This window comes from Linepithema humile, chromosome 4 (assembly GCF_040581485.1).
Source record: "Linepithema humile isolate Giens D197 chromosome 4, Lhum_UNIL_v1.0, whole genome shotgun sequence".
In the NCBI taxonomy this organism is placed as follows: Eukaryota; Metazoa; Arthropoda; class Insecta; order Hymenoptera; family Formicidae; genus Linepithema; species Linepithema humile.
The window spans coordinates 8,071,309-8,091,324 of NC_090131.1; the positions used below are offsets into that span (position 1 = coordinate 8,071,309).

Sequence of the window (20,016 nt, forward strand, 5' to 3'; positions counted from 1 at the left end):
AAGGATGGCTGGCTCCTCATCCTACGGAAAATAAGACAATTTGTAACTTGTGCAATATTACCATTAGATGCTGTAAATCAGATTTAATACGACATTCACAAAGGGCTAAACATATTAAAAATTGTGACAGTAATTTTCAAATAAGTCAAAGCCAAAGCCAACATTCCAAAAATTCTCATATTGAAAACGTTAAACGAGCCAAAATTAAATTAGCATTTTTTATTCTGAACATAACGTTGCTCTTTATACCGCAATCACTTAGTTCCTTTGTTAAAAGACATTTGTATAGATTCTTCAATCGTGCAAGATCTTTCACTGGCTCGATCAAAGTGCATCAATATTATTAAAGAAGTTCTTGCAAAGCGGGAAAATAATTCTGCCAAATAAAATATTTTATTGTTATTAAAATGTTATTAACAATTATTTAAACATCCTTTCCTTTTTTAGCTTATTTTTTATTAATATTATTAATTATTTTATTATTATAAAAATAAACATAATATTTACATGCGTTTAATTTATTATTATTTTATTACTTTTTATCACTTTTTAACGATAAACAAAATTTTCTAATAATTTTTTAATAGAAGGGTCTACAAGTGCCCTTTTTTTTCCTCAATTAGTACACCGTTGAGGCCGATTCTCATAGCGTTTTCGATTATACAGGATTTGAACGACCCAGGGTTGATCAATCACTATTTTACTATAAATGCAAGTCTTTCATTGGTGGAGAGGTTGCAATGATGTCATTAACCAACCCTGGGTCGTTCAAATCCTGTATAATCGAAAACGCTATCAAGTGCGTTCGTGAAAAAAAGCGTCCCGTCTAGCAACACTGACTCCATGTTTACTTCAGTTTGCTTAGCCAGTATGGAAACCCGCATCGTCTGAAGCCAAGTGAACAATATGGCCAGTAGCACTGCCAGCACTGCTGCCCACACGATAGCAAGTACACACATCTAGTTAGCAATCCAGCAGAGAAAATAGTACCGTGTGCTGCGGGCTTTAGATAACTATATTTTAACTTGATGTTGACGATACAATGTACAGATGAAGAGTGAGAATAAATAAAACTGATTAACAAAATACAAATTTTGTTAAGGTAAATATATTATTTCTATGGCAATAAATCAATAATTTGTTAAGGCGATGCTGGAGTAGTACTGTTTTACCGACGAAAAATTAATTTCGTAGTTTAAGAAAATTTTTTTATTGCATGTATAGAATTACAAATCCTTTTAGGTGATTAAAGTATACATGCTAAAGAATCGGCTGGTATAACATTTAAAACAAAAAACAGAAAAAAATTTGGAAATTTTACCGACAAGCTGTCGGTGCATACAAATATTTGTTTAATATAAAAATTATACAGCTTGCAGGTGCAAAATTAACATTCCGGCCGAAAGAGAATATATCAAAGATTAATAGGGAACTGTTAGAATTGAGTTCAGAGATGTAGTCTAAAAATGTTTCCTGAATTAGAATTTATGCAAAGCATGCGTGCAATATAGACGATAATGAGGTAAAAAAGGGCAATAGATTAGTTCCGGGATTTTGGGATAGAGGCGCTATACAGTTCTCAGTGTCATAAAGTAGTATATGTATATATTAGGTTAGTTATGTGTCTACACACACATTTACCCGTCATTTAGTACATTTTAGTTTATTATATACATATATATTATACATATATTATACGGATAAATGTGTGTGTGGACACATAACTAACCTAATATGTACATATGCTATTTCTCTCTCTTTCTCTCTCTCTCTCTCTCTCTCTCTTTCTCTCTCTCTCTTTCTCTATATATATATATATAGAGGTTTGTGTTACGAAGAAAAATGATTTTATACGTTCAATTTGTACAGTTTTCATTGCACTGTACCTTATACACAATATTATACACAATATATATATATAGAGAGAGAGAGAGAGAGAAAGAGAGATTGTAAAATAATATTGTGTATAAGATACAGTGCACTTTTAAATTGAACAATATAAATTATATATAGAGAATTTATATAGATACATATTTGATATATATATAATTAATGTTATTCAATGTTATTTTACAAATGTCATTGTAGTCAATGAATCATTTATTTCTTGTATATAGAATAAATATGTTGAGATTTTAATGTAGAGATATGATTCAATTAAATATTGTGTAAGATACAGTGAAAGAAAAACTGTACTAATTGAACACATTATAAAAGCATTCCTATTCGTAAAAATAGAACTATTTTTAAAATTTTTACATATTATGATTGTATTAACATTAAACATTTCAAAATCATAGAATAATTTACACAATATTAATTTAACCATATCTGTACATTAAAATCTCTACATATTTATTTCATATACAAGAAATGCATGACTCATTGACATTTATACAATGACATTTGTAAAATAACATTGACTAACACATTACAAAACTTTGAAACAAGTTTATAGGAATTTATGGGGGTTTATAGGATAATAAGATACAACATTTTTGCAGAAATAGAATTGTTTTATTCTAATTCTAAATTTCCATTAAATTTCCATTATACATAACGTATAAAAAAATTTTTATAATACATTTTTTTCATATAAATAATACAATAATAGTCCGAGTAAGAGTTATACATATAATAAATGAAATAAAATACATGGCACATGTATCGCACATTTGAACAAAAAATACAAAACTATATAATGCTTATCGTCTCAGTTTCTTTTTCAAAACATTGCATGTTTTCATAAAAATACTAATTACACGTCAAATCTCTTTTCAATCGCATCACATTTTGCGTTGTGTCTAATACATCTTATGTTTGCTGCGAATAAACTAAAATCACAGAAATAGTGTAAAAAATCATTACAATAAACCAATATTGTAATTAATGATAATTGACCAAAGTTTATAACACAAAATGTGATGCGATTGAAAAGAGATTTTGTTATACATATAATAAACGAAATAAAATACATCGCACATGTATCGCACATGTATCGCACATTTGAACAAAAAATACAAAATTATACGCTTATCGTTTCAGTTTCTTTTTTAAAACATTGCATGTTTTCATAAAAATACTAATTACACATCTATTTTTTATCGCATCACATTTTGCGTTGTGTCTAATTATCTTATGTTTCCTGCGAATAAACTAAAATCACAGAAATAGTGTAAAAAACCATTACAATAAACCAATATTGTAATTAATGATAATTGACCAAAGTTTATAACACAAAATGTGATGCGATTGAAAAGAGATTTTGTTATACATATAATAAATGAAATAAAATACATCGCACATGTATCGCACATTTCAACAAAAAATACAAAACTATATAATGCTTATCGTTTCAGTTTCTTTTTCAAAACATTGCATGTTTTCATAAAAATATTACACGTCAAATCTCTTTTCAATCGCATCACATTTTGCGTTGTGTCTAATATATCTTATGTTTGCTGCGAATAAACTAAAATCACAGAAATAGCGCAAAATATAATTACAATAAACCAATATTGTAATTAATGATAATTGACCGAAGTTTACAACGCAAAATGTGATGTGAAATAACGAAATACGAAATAGAATACGAATAGAATAGAACAAAATTACCAATAATATCCATATGGATTGTACGCCGAAGGCTGGTGGTATGGTGCACCGTACGATGGTGGGCCCGGCGGTGGATACGATGGTGGGCCCGGCGGTAGATACGATGGTGGTCCCGGCGGTGGATATCGTGGTGGCCACGGAGGAATACATGGTGACGCAATACTGTACGCTGGAGCGTGTGTGGAGTATGTCGTAACATACGGCGGAGCGCACGAAATATGCCATTGAGGTGGTGATGGTGCTGCTGGTGGTGGTGGTGGTGGTGGTGTCCTGCCTTGTGTCCTCTTCTGCACCGTGCGCAATTTCTTCCTTATAATGTTGTGAATCCGCTGCAAACAGAAGAAAATATTATATTTAAAAACACATATAATATTAAATTTAACATTTTATATAATTAATTGTGCATGCAAGCACATACACGCACATACACTCGCGAATACGCATGCACGGACATACACGCATATACACTCGCGAATACGCATGCACGGACATACACGCACATACACTCGCGAATACGCATGCACGGACATACACGCACATACACTCGCGAATACGCATGCACGGACATACACGCACATACACTCGCGAATACGCATGCACGCACATACACTCGCGAATACACATGCACGCACATTCATTCACACAGATGCTACAATTTAATTTTATTACTTACTTTATTTAATGCGTTTAATTTTCCATGCGGTTGATTCCCCTGCACGGGCTGTAGCACGTTGACGGATGCTTGGACGGGCGCATAAAAATATTATAAAATATAATATATATTATATTATATAATAATAATATATATTATAATATATATTATATTATATATATTATATTATAATATATATTATATTATAATATAATATATATTATATCATAAAATATTATATATATATACAAATATTCGCACATATTTTTCTTGGACTCAAATTCCATCACAAGGCTCCAATGTACGAAACGAAATAGACATATACAATGTGTAATAAATATAAAGTAAAAATGAAAATATAACATTTGACACATATAATAATATAGACTATATATTATATATAATTAATGTCGCTTTCCTTATTTTTATCCTTATATAATTAATTCAAAGTTAATTATTATTTATTGAGTATACAGATATTGAACATAATTATCTTTATTTTGTATTTTATAGAATAATGATAAAAGTGTTTTACATATCTTATATTTTATATATATACTGAATACATTTTTTGAATATTGTAATATGCATTTATCGTTTCAGTCATTATGCTATGAAATCCAAAATAAAGATAATTACATATTTGTGCAATATGTGTGTATACGTTTAAATTAATTAATTATTTAATTAATTTATATACTTATTTATTTTGTACTTATTACATAAGGAAAAAAGGAAAGAATAACTTTCTTTTTTTAGTGATATGTACAGTATTATGTGTGTGTACTGTACATATAACTAAAAAAAAGAAAGTTATTTCCTTTTTTTCCTTATGTAATAAGTACAAAATAAATAAGTATATAAATTAATTAAATAATTAATTAATTTAAACGTATACACACATATTGCACAAATATGTAGTTATCTTTATTTTGGATTTCATAGCATAATGACTGAAACGATAAATGCATATTACAATATTCAAAAAATGTATTCAGTATATATATAAAATATAAGATATGTAAAACACTTTTATCATTATTCTATAAAATACAAAATAAAGATAATTATGTTCAATATCTGTATACTCAATAAATAATAATTAACTTTGTATTAATTATATAAGAATAAAAATAAGAAAAGTATAAGACATTTTTCTTCAGTGATATATATAGTATTATATGTATATTTTTCATTTATTATTTTGTCATATTTAGTTTGTATTTATTTGACACCTTGTATACGCCTATGTTTTCTCGGACATTATATTGCAGCCTTGCGACGAAATTTCAGTCGAGGAAACAAGCGCAAGCATCGTTTGTTTACAAACTTCCGATGACACACGTACACAGACCACACGTCAGTGTAGTGAGTTACCACTACAAACAAATGCGTACACACGGACCTACGCGGCGTAGGCTACGCCGATAATGTCGCTTCATTTTTAGTACCATCGAAATGATGGCGCTTTCGCGTCGGAGTTCGGCTGCCACTCCAGCATCCCCTTAAATAGTTGCTAATCACAACTCAACGTCGGTAACTAATAGCGTTTTCGATTATACAGGATTTGAACGACCCAGGGTTGGTTAATGACGTCATTGCAACCTCTCCACCAATGAAAGACTTGCATTTATAGTAAAATAGTGATTGATCAACCCTGGGTCGTTCAAATCCTGTATAATCGAAAACGCTATAAGATTATCTCTTTATTGGTAAAGTCAGTTTGTTCTTTTTTTGACTCGACGATTGCCACACGCTATTTGAATCTTCAAGGCGGGAGCACAGACTTTTGCATAAAGCATAACGCATAAGCATAAGGAAATTGATTGGTCTATATATAAGCATAAGCAAATGCATAAGGAAACGGACCAATCAATTTCCTTATGCTTATGCGTTATGCTTTATGCAAAAGTCTGTGCTCCCGCCTTCACTCTCTGTCATTGCCCCCACTCCGAATGGCCGCACCAGATGGCCGCAAGTGGGGAGACCTCTCGGAGCCATATTACATCTTTGGATAAAATTGGTTTTTTTAATATTTATCAAATACAGTATTTTAAGCAGTGGCAGATTGTAAGTTAAATATATTCATATGCTAAATAAATGTCAAAGTATCTATGATTAATATTTGTATCAATATTTATGATATCTTTCTTTTTGAAACAAATGACAATTTTATATTTTTTTATGTTTGGTTAGATTAGACTTTGGAAAACAAATATTTAATAAACAATCGATTTGCAATTCAATTACAGATTTCCACTTACATTAAAATAGGAGTGTAAATAATGGGGAAGCACGAAGTAGGCACACCAAAATACATCGCTAATAAGATTAAGGCAAAAGGACTACAGAAATTAAGATGGTATTGTCAGATGTGTCAAAAACAATGTCGAGACGAAAACGGATTCAAATGTCATACGATGTCAGAGTCACATCATCGTCAATTATTGCTCTTTGCTGAAAACTCCCATCGGTATATGGATCAATTTTCGCGAGAATTTTCACAAGGATATCTGAATTTATTAAAAAGACAATTTGGTACCAAACGAGTGCCAGCAAATCGGGTATATCAAGAATACATTTCTGACAGAGGACATGTACATATGAATGCAACTCAGTGGCTTACCTTGACAGCATATGTGAAATGGCTTGGACGCTCTGGACAATGTATTGTGGATGAAACAGAAAAAGGTGATGCATTGTTTAAAATTTTTTCTCTCGTGCTTCACAAATTAAAAATTTATTTACTAATAAAATTTTATATCTTGTAAAATATATCTTATAATTTTTCAGGTTGGTACGTAACGTATATTGATAGAGATCCTGAGACACTTGCTGCACAAGAGAAAAAAGCAAAAAAAGAAAAAATGGATAAGGATGATAATGAACGACTGATGGAATTTATTGGGAAACAAATAGAGAGAGCAAAGCCAGATGAAAAGGAAGAAGAAAGTGAGACATTCAAGACACCGTTAATACGTCCCGAGAATAATGTACCTTTAGTTCTCGATATAAAATTAAAACCAAAATTAAACTTCCTTCCTGTAATTAATATAAAGCAAGAGAAAATAAAAAATGAAAATACTAATCAAGATAAATCAATGTTGAACAAATCAGTTGATGAGAAAGATAGGAAACTAAAAAGAGTCACTGATGACACCGAGATGAAATCTGCTAAGAAATTAAAAAGCAACAATAATTCTTGCCCAATTGAAGGCTGGCTTAAGGAAGGATTAATGGTTAAAGTAATTACAAAAAATCTGGGCAACAAATATTACAAAGCCAAAGGTGTTGTTCAATCAATTGAGAAAGATGGTTTTGTTGGTAAAGTAAAATTGAAGAGTCCGGAAGAAGTTAGTGGACATATTATAAGATTGGACCAAGAATATTTGGAAACAGTAATTCCTGCGATAGGTAAAGAAATATTGATTCTTTGGGGAAAGTATAAAGACAGGAGAGCGATAGTGAAGAAATTGCACATAGAACATTATAGTATAGACGTTGAACTTGAAGAAGACAAAAGGATTGTGGAAAAGCTTTCATATGAACAAGTATGCAAATATGCAGCGTGAGAAACAATGAAAGGAGAATACTAAGAAAAAATTATACATTTTAGCATCGCGATAATGTCATGGATTACTTCAAAGAGCACCTGTGTACAAATTTAACAACTAAAAAAGTAATGAAACATTAATCTTGTATATAAAGTACATTTAACATCCAATATGGGAAGCAATTTTTTGCAAAGCATCCAAGGCCAATTTTTTATCGAATTTTTACTTATTGATTTATCAATTACATGATAAATTAATTTGTTTTTTATTAAATGCATATCAGTATATATAGTGTAAGTAGATTTGTAAGATTAGAGAAATTAAATATCTTATTTGTTATACATAAAGCGTTGTAAATATTAAATATGAATTAACACATCAATTTCCAAAATAACTGGTTTCAAAATTAGATGTTAACCTTTTGACTATTGGCGTTTTAAGCACTTGTAAGATATAAAGTATCGAGCAAAAAAAATTATTTTATTTGTAATGATGATTGAGTGATTCAATGGTTTTTTTAATGCGAAAATTAGTATGTCATACAACTCTAAATATTTTATGTTTGTTTATTTTATGTGTGTATATATATATGTGTGTGTGTATTTTTTAAATTATTATATATTAAATAATACCAACATCAAATATCATTTATTTTATTTACGTGCATCTGATTACACATATTTCCTTTCCATATTATATATACATTTCCTATATATACATACATACATATATATACTATTAAAGTATATAAAATAACAATGTTATTTAAAGCATTGATAAAAAACAAGATTTTGATATTTTGTACACAAGTTTATTTTATGAAAAAGGTAAATTCTTTAGTTTATTTTTAGAAAAAAATAAATTCTAAACAGTTCTACGAATCATTTGTTCACGTGCATATGGCACTGGAAAACATTCTTTATCAAGTAAAACAGTATAACCATTAATATCAAACAACAAATCTCCTATATATTTACGCCCAAATTTAGGCACAACAGTACCTTCGCCAAATGTTAATATCTGTGCTTTGCCCAACGCATTACTTACAAAGATAGCTTTGTACAATTTCTCTGTAGGATTGTGATAAATTCTAAATGGGATGACTTTACTAGCTATTATAGCTAAGATGGATAAAGTAATGCTAGCACATATCGCAGTTATCCTACCGAATTGACTTAAAGGTTTCAATATTTCCTTGCCAGATCCATCTTTTATACCTTCTTGCTGTAACGGTGGATTTTTGTAGATCAAATATCCCATACTCATTGTACCAGCAGTGAGACCTAGCCATCCACAAGTATATGCAACAATAGTTACGAAATTGACAATTTTGTGCTCTCTATATATAAGTTTATAATCACTACTTATATTGTCCTTGAGCTTAAATCTCTGTTCTGCCATGGGATTTGTTCTGTTAGTGATATGACAATTTCTTATAGATATCATTTTAACAGCAGATTTAAATCTTATATTCTTGTGGAAAGCAGTTTGACATAAAATGGGAATCTTGCTCAGAATATAAGCCATCCTTCTAATATATAACTCTGTAACATAAAATATAAATAGTATAAAGTATAGAAACAAATACAAGATTTAAAAAATACATATAATTAAATGGTCAAAAATTTATGAAGTTTATAATCAATATATAACTATTGAACTAATTCTCATTCTCCTGTAATTGTATCATATCTCTTTTCAAATGCTTTTTGCTTAGAAATTATTCATACAAAAGTATTCCTATTTAGTGTATTATTTTACACAATAATAAATAGAATAAACACATATCCATAATTGTGTGACAGAATAATGTTCAAGTTTAAGATTAAACAGTATAAATAAATAACTTACTAATATACAATAACAATAAAATTCAACAGTAAACTATTACATTAAATAGTCACTTTATATTTCAAGATCATTTATAGATTTAATGAAATATATAAAGAAATTAATATGTAATATTTTTTTATATTGTTATTTAAGTGCCTTTCACTTATATTAAACATTAATAAATATTTTTAACATAATTGATGTGTAATATAATAGAGAGGTTATATCTCATTTTATCATGCTCATTGAGCTATATAAAACTCACTAAAACTCACTGAACTATAAATATACTGGAATGGACACTGCTATGCAGTGCAGTGATGCCAGATTCGAGACGCAAAAAGCAAGATGGACAAATGGAAGGGTAATCACAAGGGGTGTTTACGATGGGTGTTTACGATAATTCAAGTTCGAGTTAGTTTTACTAGGGCCGAAAAATGAAATAGACATAGGCCGGTATTCATAGTCCGTTCTTATATTCAAGATCGTCTTAAGCACGAACTTATATTCGCTCTCTTCGTCAGACACAATCTATGTTTGACGAAGAGAGCGAATATAAGTCCGTGCTTAAGACGATTTTGAATATAAGAAGGGACTATGAATACCGCCCATAACCATCTAGAACCTTTATGATTCATGACAACTCGACGCTGTCTTGTACTGCTTGAGTTAAATTCATTGAATTTATTGAGCAAATTTTATTGTAATAGAAAAATGTCATTTATTATTATTATTAATTATATTATTATTAATTTATTAAAGAGGTATACCAACATACATACCAACATTATTTGTTTCTTTCATAGACTGATTTGCAGTTGACATTTTTCTATTACAATAAAATTTGCTCAATAAACTCAACAAATTCAATGAATTTAACTCAAGCAATACAAGACAGCGTCGAGTTGTCATGAATCATAAAGGTTCTAGATGGTTATGTCTATCTCATTTTTCGGTCCTAGTGAAACTAACTCGAACTTGAATTATCGTAAACACCCAAGATCTATAGAGAAAAGGTTACCTCATGCGCAAAGAGGGACGAGGGGCAAGAGGGGCTAATGCTGTGCGGGGCGAGCGGCAAGAGGGGCAAATGCTGAGCGGGGCGAGCGACAAGAGGGGCAATGATGATCTCGGGGTCGATTGTGTATCTTTGTCGACTTTCCTCGCCTCTCGTATTTTCATCTCACATGAAAAAATATGCGCGATTGGCTATAAGCGTAGTGAAAATGCGATATCCCTAGGCTCACGAGAGTGAAAATCACAGATGTGAGATGTGAGTGCGAGCAATGGTCGAATGTTTGTATATCATATTGTATTATCATATATAACCAAGTACAATCGGCTGTGTTCCAATATTATTTTTATCATTATAATTTATTATAATTTGAAAATAATGAACGTTACTGAGAAAGAAACAAAAGAAACAAAAAGACTTAATGATCCGTTTCATGCAACAATACCCCGATTTTGGACGGATAATGTAGATACAAATAAGATATAAAATATAAATATGTCATATGAATTTATATCCATTGTGCGTTACGTTTGATATCTATATATACCAATTTTTTTTATTTCTCTAAAATATTTAATATTTATTTTGTTCATAATATTTTTTTATATTGTCTAATTCTAAATCGAAAATAAAATATAATTTATTTGTATCTATATACCTGTACAATTTGAGAAATGCATTATCCGAGATATCAAATGGATCCTGTGTATCTCTCAATCTTCTCCTTATTATATTTAAATTTCTTTGCTGCCTTTTATTCCTATCTCTCTCATTTTCTTCTATCATCAGCAACATAACCAAATCCATTTTTTATACGCTGGCTCCGTGAGACTGCACAATACGATGCAAATTTGACACAATTTGACTGAATTCGACATCTAAATACTTGTCGAATAATCTCACGTGAAATAATTCGCATTTTCACTATAGTGAAATTTACACAATCAAGTGAATATTCACTTTTGTTATTTTCACTAGGTTTTGAAATACACACAGGGTGTTTACGATAATTCAAGTTCGAGTTAGTTTCACTAGGACCGAAAAATGAGATAGACATAACCATCTAGAACCTTTATGATTCATGACAACTCGACGCTGTCTTGTATTGCTTGAGTTAAATTCATTGAATTTGTTGAGTTTATTGAGCAAATTTTATTGTAATAGAAAAATGTCAACTGCAAATCAGTCTATGAAAGAAACAAATAATGTTGGTATGTATGTTGGTATACCTCTTTAATAAATTAATAATAATATAATTAATAATAATAATAAATGACATTTTTCTATTACAATAAAATTTGCTCAATAAACTCAATAAATTCAATGAATATAACTCAAGCAATACAAGACAGCGTCGAGTTGTCATGAATCATAAAGGTTCTAGATGGTTATGTCTATCTCATTTTTTGGCCCTAGTGAAACTAACTCGAATTTGAATTATCGTAAACACCCACAATCGACCCCCTCATCGTCAAACAGTAGTTGTCTCTCTCGCACGCTTTAGTGTTTTCTTTCTCGCTCCTTTAATATAGAAATGCTTTGAGTTTTTATCGAAAAAATACTTTTATCTTGTAAAATATTGATAGCACTGGAAATTGCGTAATAAAAATTGAAAAGTAAATTAGAAAGGCGCTATAAATTACATACATTGCAAATTATAGCGCTAGATATTTAACGTTTATAATGTTAAATATCGCTGCAACAGATGCATTTGTAATACAAATTGCTTTGTACTCGTATTTAAACTGTAATATTAATGAAAATAAAATATAATTTGTAGATATACACAAAAAACATCATTTGTAAAGTAGTAAAATAAAAGAAAAAATAGTACATATTTAAAAATTATTTTTAAAATAATATTTACTGTTTATATGCATTATTTACAAAAGAAATACTATAAAGAAATTTATTTTTTATATTTAATTGTGAAAACCTCAAAAATTGTCAAAATATTGTAACTAAAATTCATAAATGTAAGTACAATTCTAGGATAATATAAAAAGCATCATACACAAATTTATTATGATACAAACTTAAATAATAAAATTATAATATATGTTTCAACATTGCAAATGTGAATATTTATATGATAAAATTTACAAAGTGTTAACAATTTTCAAATATTTGCTAATAAAATATTATTGAAATGTTTCTGTTGAAATCTTAAAATAATTCTTTAAAACAAATATGATGGGGTATATATTAGGGATCATTAAATATGCGACAACATTGTGATTATAAAATTTTATAAGTATCTATAATAAAAATTAAGTATAATAAATATAATAAGTATATTAGTATAATAATAAAATTTTTATAAGTATCTATAATAATAAAAATACACATATATGTTGTATTAATCTGTTAATATAAAAAAATTATTAATTAAATTAACGCAAATAAATTTCTTTATATTAACAGATTAATACAACATATATGTGTGTATTTTTATTATTATAGATACTTATAAAAATTTTATTATTATACTTATATACTTATTATATTTATTATACTTAATTTTTATTATAGATACTTATAAAACTTTATAATCACAATGTTGTCGCATATTTAATGATCTCTAATATATACCCCATCATATTTGTTTTAAAGAATTATTTTAAGAGTTCAACAGAAACATTTCAATAATATTTTATTAGCAAATATTTGAAAATTATTAACACTTTGTAAATTTTATCATATAAATATTCACATTTGCAATATTAAAACATATATTACAATTTCATTATTTAAGTTTGTATCATAATAAATTTGTGTATGATGCTTTTTATATTATCCTAGAATTGTACTTACATTTATGAATTTCAGTTACAATTTCTTGACAATTTTTGAGGTTTTCACAATTAAATATAAAAAATAAATTTCTTTATAGTATTTCTTTTGTAAATAATGCATATAAACAGTAAATATTATTTTAAAAATAATTTTTAAATATGTACTATTTTTTCTTTTATTTTACTACTTTACAAATAATGTTTTTTGTGTATATCCCCAAATTATATTTTATTTTCATTGATATTACAGTCTAAATACGAGTACAAAGCAATTTGTATTACAAATGCATCTGTTGCAGCGATATTTAACATTATAAATGTTAAATATCTAGCGCTATAATTTGCAATATATGTAATTTATAGCGCTTTTCTAATTTACTTTTCAATTTTTATTACGCAATTTCCAGTGTTATCAATATTTTAGAAAATAAAAGTATTTTTTCGATAAAAACTCAAAGCAATTCTATATTAAAGGAGCGAGAGAGAAAACACTAAAGCGTGCGAGAGAGACAGCTACTGTTTGACGATGAGATCATCATGCTCTCCCCTTCCTTTGTCGCCCCTCGCCTACAAGCTGTTTCTAGCTCCCCCTTTACTTCGTCGCCCCTCGCCTACAAGCTGTTCTAACTCCTCCCTTACTTCATCGTCCCTCGCCCACAACCGGTTTGCCTGAAGTAACCTTCTCTTTATAGATCTTGGGGTAATCACACATAGAGCAAGCCACGTATATATGTGACTCCGTGCTTCGGTCAACTTCGGACGTTGGAATAAAGCGGACAGTATTTCTCCTCTTCCCTTCCTTTCTTACCGAACCGGCAAGGAAGGCGACGTCGTCACATCGTTCGCTTATTGTTATCTAGCGTTAAATGATATACAATTTGCAATCTTTTTATTTAAATTAATAAATAAAAATACATTTATTAAATAACCATATACATAAATAAAGTATAATATAACCGGTTAGTATTATCATAATAAACATCTCATAATAAAATATACTTCTTTTACATTACGATTTATTACATTTTATAAACGGAAACTTTTATTTACACAATTAAATTATATGTTGACAAAATAAACATTTTGGTTTATTTATTTTCGCGTCGATAATAAACAATTAATTACATTTGTAAAAAAGATATGTTTATTATTAAATATATTTTGAAAACAAGCAAAAATGTTCTAGATACATCAATACATATTAACTTTCTAATCTCTCCCAATCACATCACCTAAATTTTTTTACAATCTTACATATATTTTTTCTGGTGTTATCATGTAATAAAAAATTATAGCGAAGAATATATATACAGAAGGATAATTTCCATATTAAACTGAATATTTAGGATCACATTTTTTAATTGGCGTTAATCTCAGGCCTTTAGCCAGCATTTGAGCTTCGAGATCACGATCTTCATCCTGATATCTAAAAAAGATTTACATTTATTAAAAAAATTTTATATTGCAACATAAAGTTGTGTGTAACTATTACATTATTAATTAAACTATTGATTGTATACATATGCTAACAAATTTGTAATGTTTTACAATAGCGTTAATAATTTGAATAAAATAAAAAGATAAGCGAACACAACACTATATACCCAGTCAACAAAATGTTAGCAGCCTGTCGGCAGTTTGTGAGCAAATTCGCTCAGAACGTGGCAGCAGATACGATGCCATCTGTGTCCACATTATAAGCTCGTGTTTTGCTGGCAGAATCTGTCGACATAGGTTGACAGCAGATTGGCGGCAGAAAACGAGCAGGATCTGTGCAGTGTAATTTGATATCAGATTGTCGGCAGAAATCGAGAACCTGCCGTCACAATTTAAATGGAATAGTGGCATTTAAATGCTTCATTATAATTTTACATTTCTCGTTTCGTTTATTAAAAGTAGTAAACGAGGTATGCAAAGTATATAATATATATTTGCTTTATTGGGACAAAAAAATACTTATGTTTTAATTAATTTATTGGGCCAAATCCCGAAATCACTGCAATATCGGGTCCATTCGCGGCGGATTTTCAATCTCAAAAATCAGTTTAATATTCTGAATCTCCTATGAGGGTTGTATCAGATTATTGTATTAAATTAATAAGCTTAATTAAGCCACTGACCACATTTTATATGCACTGTAGATGAATCTTGAGTACGAGTTTATGAAGAAACACGCCGCATAGCGGTAAACAACATTGCACAACTAACAAATTGCACTGCGCAGATTTTGCTCGATTTCTGCTGCCAATCTGCAATCAAACTGCGTTGCGCAGGTCCTGCTCGATTTCTGCTACTAATCTGCTGTCAAATTATGTCAGTAGGTTTTGTAACATTTCTGCTGATATTCTGCTATCATCATCTAATCTAACAGGTTTTGTATATAATCTGCAGTCTTTTTGCTGACAAAAATTTGGCAATATCTGTTCAAACAGACTTTGCTGACTGGGTATATATATATATATATATGTACATGCATAAAATGCGGAAATGCACAAAAGTAGAATAGATGGCAATATAAAAATATAAAACGAGTATTCAGAATTGTGTGAGAAAATATTAAAAATATAGATATAACATGCATTTACATATGTAACAATAATACATGCTAAACACCATGTTTTACCTTTGTCGTTCTTCTTCTAATAGAACAATTAAAGAATCCCTCTTTGCTACTATCTCCAACATTTCCGTCAAGATTTCTCCTTCCTTTTTAACATCATCACTAGTCTTCTTAGCATCTGTAAAATAAAGTTAATTTTTAATATAAACTGTTGGTAATTGTATTTTATCATACTTTTATTTATACTCTTATCCTTTTTTTATATAAATAGTAATGACAGTTTCAATAAAACAGTAAAATTGGGACTAATTTATTAACAAAATTGATAATTAAATACAGCAGTACCAGACACACGTGTCGACTCCAGCCGTAGCTAACAAATTATGGTTTTAGAAAATTCATTAAAGCAAATATGCTGCCAGCCATCTATCACAATTAATAGATTCTAACAGCAATGTAAATAAAACGCAAAATTCTAATAATATGAAATAAACTAAAATTTTTAAGACTCTTTAATTCAGCACCTTATTTTGAAAGAACTTAAATTAAATTGCACAATTGCTTATTCTAATTGTAAACAAAAATATAATACATAAATCCTTTTCGCTGCACTTGGGCAGCGAAAAGGATTTATGTATTATATTTTTGTTTACAATTAGAATAAGCAATTGTGCAATTTAATTTAAGTTCTTTCAAAATAAGGTGCTGAATTAAAGAGTCTTAAAAATTTTTTCGGTTATTTGTAGCATTTTACGAAAAGTGGCTCAATATGTAGCTCCGTCTTATAGAACACTTCATATATATATATATATATATATATATTTGATTGACTTTAATAATTATAAAATATTATATACACTACTTACAATAATTAAGGGATCAAGAAAAATTGCTTCAAAACAGGCAATTTTTAAAGTATTGTAACTCCGCAAAAAATCATCGTATTTTAATTTAAAAAAATGTATATATATATATTTATGAATTGGATAAAAACAATATTTACCATCATCAGCCAGGCGGTTACGTAGTTCTTGCTGTAATCGTTCATGCCGATCTTCTAATTGGACTTCTTGTGCGCGCACTAGAAGCTCTTTTTCGTATCTACGCAATTCTGTGCGTTCCTTCATAAGATCGAACCATTCCCTGAGCAAATCAGCTTCTTCACGGTTGGAGAAATCTAAATAAAATTACTTAATCAGATTGATAATGTTTGGCATCCAGTTTGAAATAACAGTAGCTCCTTATCTCATTATTTTTAACTTAAAATATCGAACAGAAGTGGTCAAGTAATTCTATAAAATGACAATTATTTGGATTCTAATAATAATGTTATTACACTAACTCAAAAGAGCATAAAAAATCTACGCACGCGCGTATGTGTGTATGTGCGCGTATATAATGCACGAAAAGATATTAAAAATATATTAAAAAGTTTACGAAAAATTATTATTAAAAAATATGTATTTTTTTATTTAAAAAATGTAAATATTTATTTTTCTATATAATTTATATATTTTCTATATAATCATAAAATGTTTTTCAACATTATTTGCCAGCTTAAACAACACTTTTTCGGTTTGTTAACATTTTAATATTTTCAAAAAAAAAAATCTTTTAGTCAAAAAATTACAGAATTATACATATATCTAGGCGTGGAGCATGATGCGCATACACCGTATTATCCAAAATTGACGTAATTTCATGCATTAAGCCTTAATAATTAAGATATTCCTCATCGCTTATATACATCAATAAAAGTTAGAAATTTTTTACGTCATATAATATATGGAAATAATCGAATAGAAACTAAATATTAAATTATTGCACAACAATTCTTTTAAATTAAATATAAAAGTTATATGTAAAAAATTTCATAAGAAACAGAATATCTGCATATAAATAATATAATACATACCTCCTTCACCACGTAGTGCTTTCTCGACACTTACACCCCGACTTTCTAATTCTTTCTGTTTTACTTCGGTTTCTTCTAATTTCCTCTGAATTTCTTGAGCCATCCGCAATCTATAAAATATATTTAAATTAGTAGTAATTTCAAATAAGACTTTGAGGAAGTAACATACTATTAATCAATAATAATTTTATATGACATTTCTTACAAAAAATATAAGAACATGATATATTTTCCCATTAGTGCATATATGTATACTGTTATAATATTTTAAAATGTTATCAGCGATATCTTAGAAATAAATTTAGGTAATTGTATTTATATGGACAAAGTTCGGAAATTTGCATATTTTTTAAAAATAAAAATATTTATTTCATATAAGTAATAAATAAAGTGATAATTAGAATATGTACAAATTTCAAGTAGATTGTATAATTTTGAAAACTGTAATGGCAGATTTTGACATTGCATACCATATAAAACGTTTCTGATTTGATCAAGTTTAAGTGTCTGTGCTTTTTATAATATAAAAAATAAAAAATAAATGGAAATAAAATACAATGATTTGATTCTAAAAGATCAATATTATAGTATAAAAATATTACTTTTTTAGATTTACAGATTATTCACTTTTTTTTATTGGAGCAGTTTTATTTACATTAATATATAAAAAAATTTATAAATAAGGAAGATTACGTAAAGAACTAACCGCGGTTGTTAAGTGCGGAATAAATAAATTTCTTAAAATTCAAGAAAGAATTATTAATCAATATAAGACGTATAAAATTGATGTATAAAAAGCCGAAATATTATTAATGTACAAGCTTTTTTTAGTTTTGAGAAATTTATTCCGCACCAACAATCGCATTCGGTTCTTTACGTCATATTCCTTATTTATATAATTTGAAATGTTTTAAAAACCTATATTTATTTTAATTTTTAAATTTAATTTTTGATTTAATTTTTGAATTTAATGTTGTAAAATGTTGATTTTTACTTGATTTTTCAAGATCAAAATCAAAATCACTCATGCCCTAACTAGACCGGAGGATGATCCTACTTGTGGCTCATTCGAGTGCAAAGTTTGACAGACCGACCGAATCGATTTAATTGGATAAAAATAATTATTTGATATGGTTAATACGATTGAAAGTCAACTTTAATATAATTTTAATCTGTCAACCTATGCACTCAGATAAGCCACAAGTAGGATCATCCTCCGGTCTAGTTAGGGCATCAAGAAAAAAACAAAAATCAAAACAAAATTTATATATTTTTCAAAAAAATAAATATTTTGTTTAAATTATATCCAAAAAAATTCGCATTAACTTATATACATTTTTAAATGTGATAAATAAATGGTTTTTTCACATTATTAATCACTCTTGGAATAATATAACTATTGTGATGACTATTTATTTATTAAAATATTTGTCTATTTGACTATTTATTTGTTTAAGTATGGATTTTATTTTATTCAACTATTATAAATCCTACAATATGTATTAATCCAATCAAATTGCTAATTAATAAAAGAATTATATAATAAGAATAGAGTATATAAAGATGTATAAAGATATCTTTAGCTCACATTTTTTAAAATGTTATGGAAGATAATTTATTATATGTAATTGAATTTAGAACTAAATAATCTTTATTTAAAATTTTTATTTAACATATTTTATTATATTCTTTATCGTTTTGACTAATATTCACTTAAAAACAAACACTAAATTTTCTTACAGATATTCTATTTCCTTAATAAGTCTATGAGCATTTATAAAAATATACATATCTCTTATTTTGATGAGAGAGTATCTTGACTGCAATACATTCAAAATTTATCAAAATTATTACTTCCATGTTTTCTTTTTTTTTTGTGAGCCCAACATGTTACTTTTTTAAATGAGATTATAATATATTTCTTACCTCTTTAATTGTGCTTGTCTAGCTACTTTTTTAACAGTCTTTAATTTACGTGTAATACTATTGCATGATTCTTCAGCTGCAGTAACTTTTTGCGTACACGATGTCGATAAAGCAGTTGCTTTGGTATCATCATCTGACAAATTATCATCTG

General features: G+C 28.3%; 3 protein-coding genes and 1 long non-coding RNA gene across 11 annotated transcripts in view; 1 reads left to right on the top strand and 3 right to left on the bottom strand.

Annotated features, from left to right (window-relative positions):
- Positions 1-2,495: 2,495 nt before the first annotated feature.
- LOC136999740 (uncharacterized) lies at positions 2,496-5,213 on the bottom strand. Its single transcript, XR_010890056.1, has 2 exons — positions 4,289-5,213; positions 2,496-3,944 (listed from the first exon to the last, which is right to left on the bottom strand). It is a non-coding gene; the product is annotated as an uncharacterized lncRNA (long non-coding RNA).
- A 968-nt stretch (positions 5,214-6,181) lies between these two features.
- Positions 6,182-8,168, top strand: kin17 (kin17 DNA and RNA binding protein). Its single transcript, XM_012372322.2, has 3 exons — positions 6,182-6,337; positions 6,520-6,958; positions 7,061-8,168. The coding sequence occupies exons 2-3, from the start codon at positions 6,553-6,555 to the stop codon at positions 7,837-7,839; spliced, it is 1,185 nt and encodes a 394-aa protein (XP_012227745.1). The 5' UTR covers positions 6,182-6,337; positions 6,520-6,552; the 3' UTR covers positions 7,840-8,168.
- A 290-nt stretch (positions 8,169-8,458) lies between these two features.
- Positions 8,459-9,953, bottom strand: LOC105675353 (uncharacterized). Of its 2 annotated transcripts, none has more exons than XM_012372543.2 (2): positions 9,930-9,953; positions 8,459-9,365 (listed from the first exon to the last, which is right to left on the bottom strand). In XM_012372543.2, exon 2 carries the CDS (start codon positions 9,346-9,348, stop codon positions 8,686-8,688), a length of 663 nt encoding a protein of 220 aa, XP_012227966.1. In that variant the 5' UTR covers positions 9,349-9,365; positions 9,930-9,953; the 3' UTR covers positions 8,459-8,685. The 2 variants fall into 2 exon arrangements, with proteins under 2 accessions (XP_012227966.1, XP_012227876.1); XM_012372453.2 differs by lacking the exon at positions 9,930-9,953 and adding an exon at positions 9,673-9,922.
- A 4,510-nt stretch (positions 9,954-14,463) lies between these two features.
- The window catches only part of Mical (Molecule interacting with CasL), a 51,279-nt gene continuing 45,726 nt past the window's right edge, over positions 14,464-20,016 (bottom strand). For 6 of the 7 annotated variants that reach the window (XM_067354135.1, XM_012371945.2, XM_012372211.2 and 3 more), the window contains 5 exons: positions 19,866-20,013; positions 17,940-18,049; positions 17,028-17,201; positions 16,088-16,202; positions 14,464-14,890 (listed from right to left, as the gene is read on the bottom strand). In XM_067354135.1, the coding sequence (XP_067210236.1) occupies positions 14,794-14,890; positions 16,088-16,202; positions 17,028-17,201; positions 17,940-18,049; positions 19,866-20,013 (644 nt within the window). In that variant the 3' untranslated portion in view covers positions 14,464-14,793. Of the gene's footprint in view, positions 14,891-16,087; positions 16,203-17,027; positions 17,202-17,939; positions 18,050-19,865; positions 20,014-20,016 lie in introns of those variants that run through there. The other variant, XR_010889976.1, reaches the window with a different exon arrangement.

What these genes read in the sequence shown, in the direction of transcription:
- kin17 (XM_012372322.2), top strand. Translation starts at nt 6,553, where the DNA reads ATGGGGAAGCACGAAGTAGGCACACCAAAATACATCGCTAATAAGATT. An exon ending in TGTGGATGAAACAGAAAAAG is followed by an intron (nt 6,959 to 7,060) that starts GTGATGCATTGT and finishes ATAATTTTTCAG; the next exon opens with GTTGGTACGTAACGTATATT.
- LOC105675353 (XM_012372543.2), bottom strand. Translation starts at nt 9,348, where the DNA reads ATGGCTTATATTCTGAGCAAGATTCCCATTTTATGTCAAACTGCTTTC.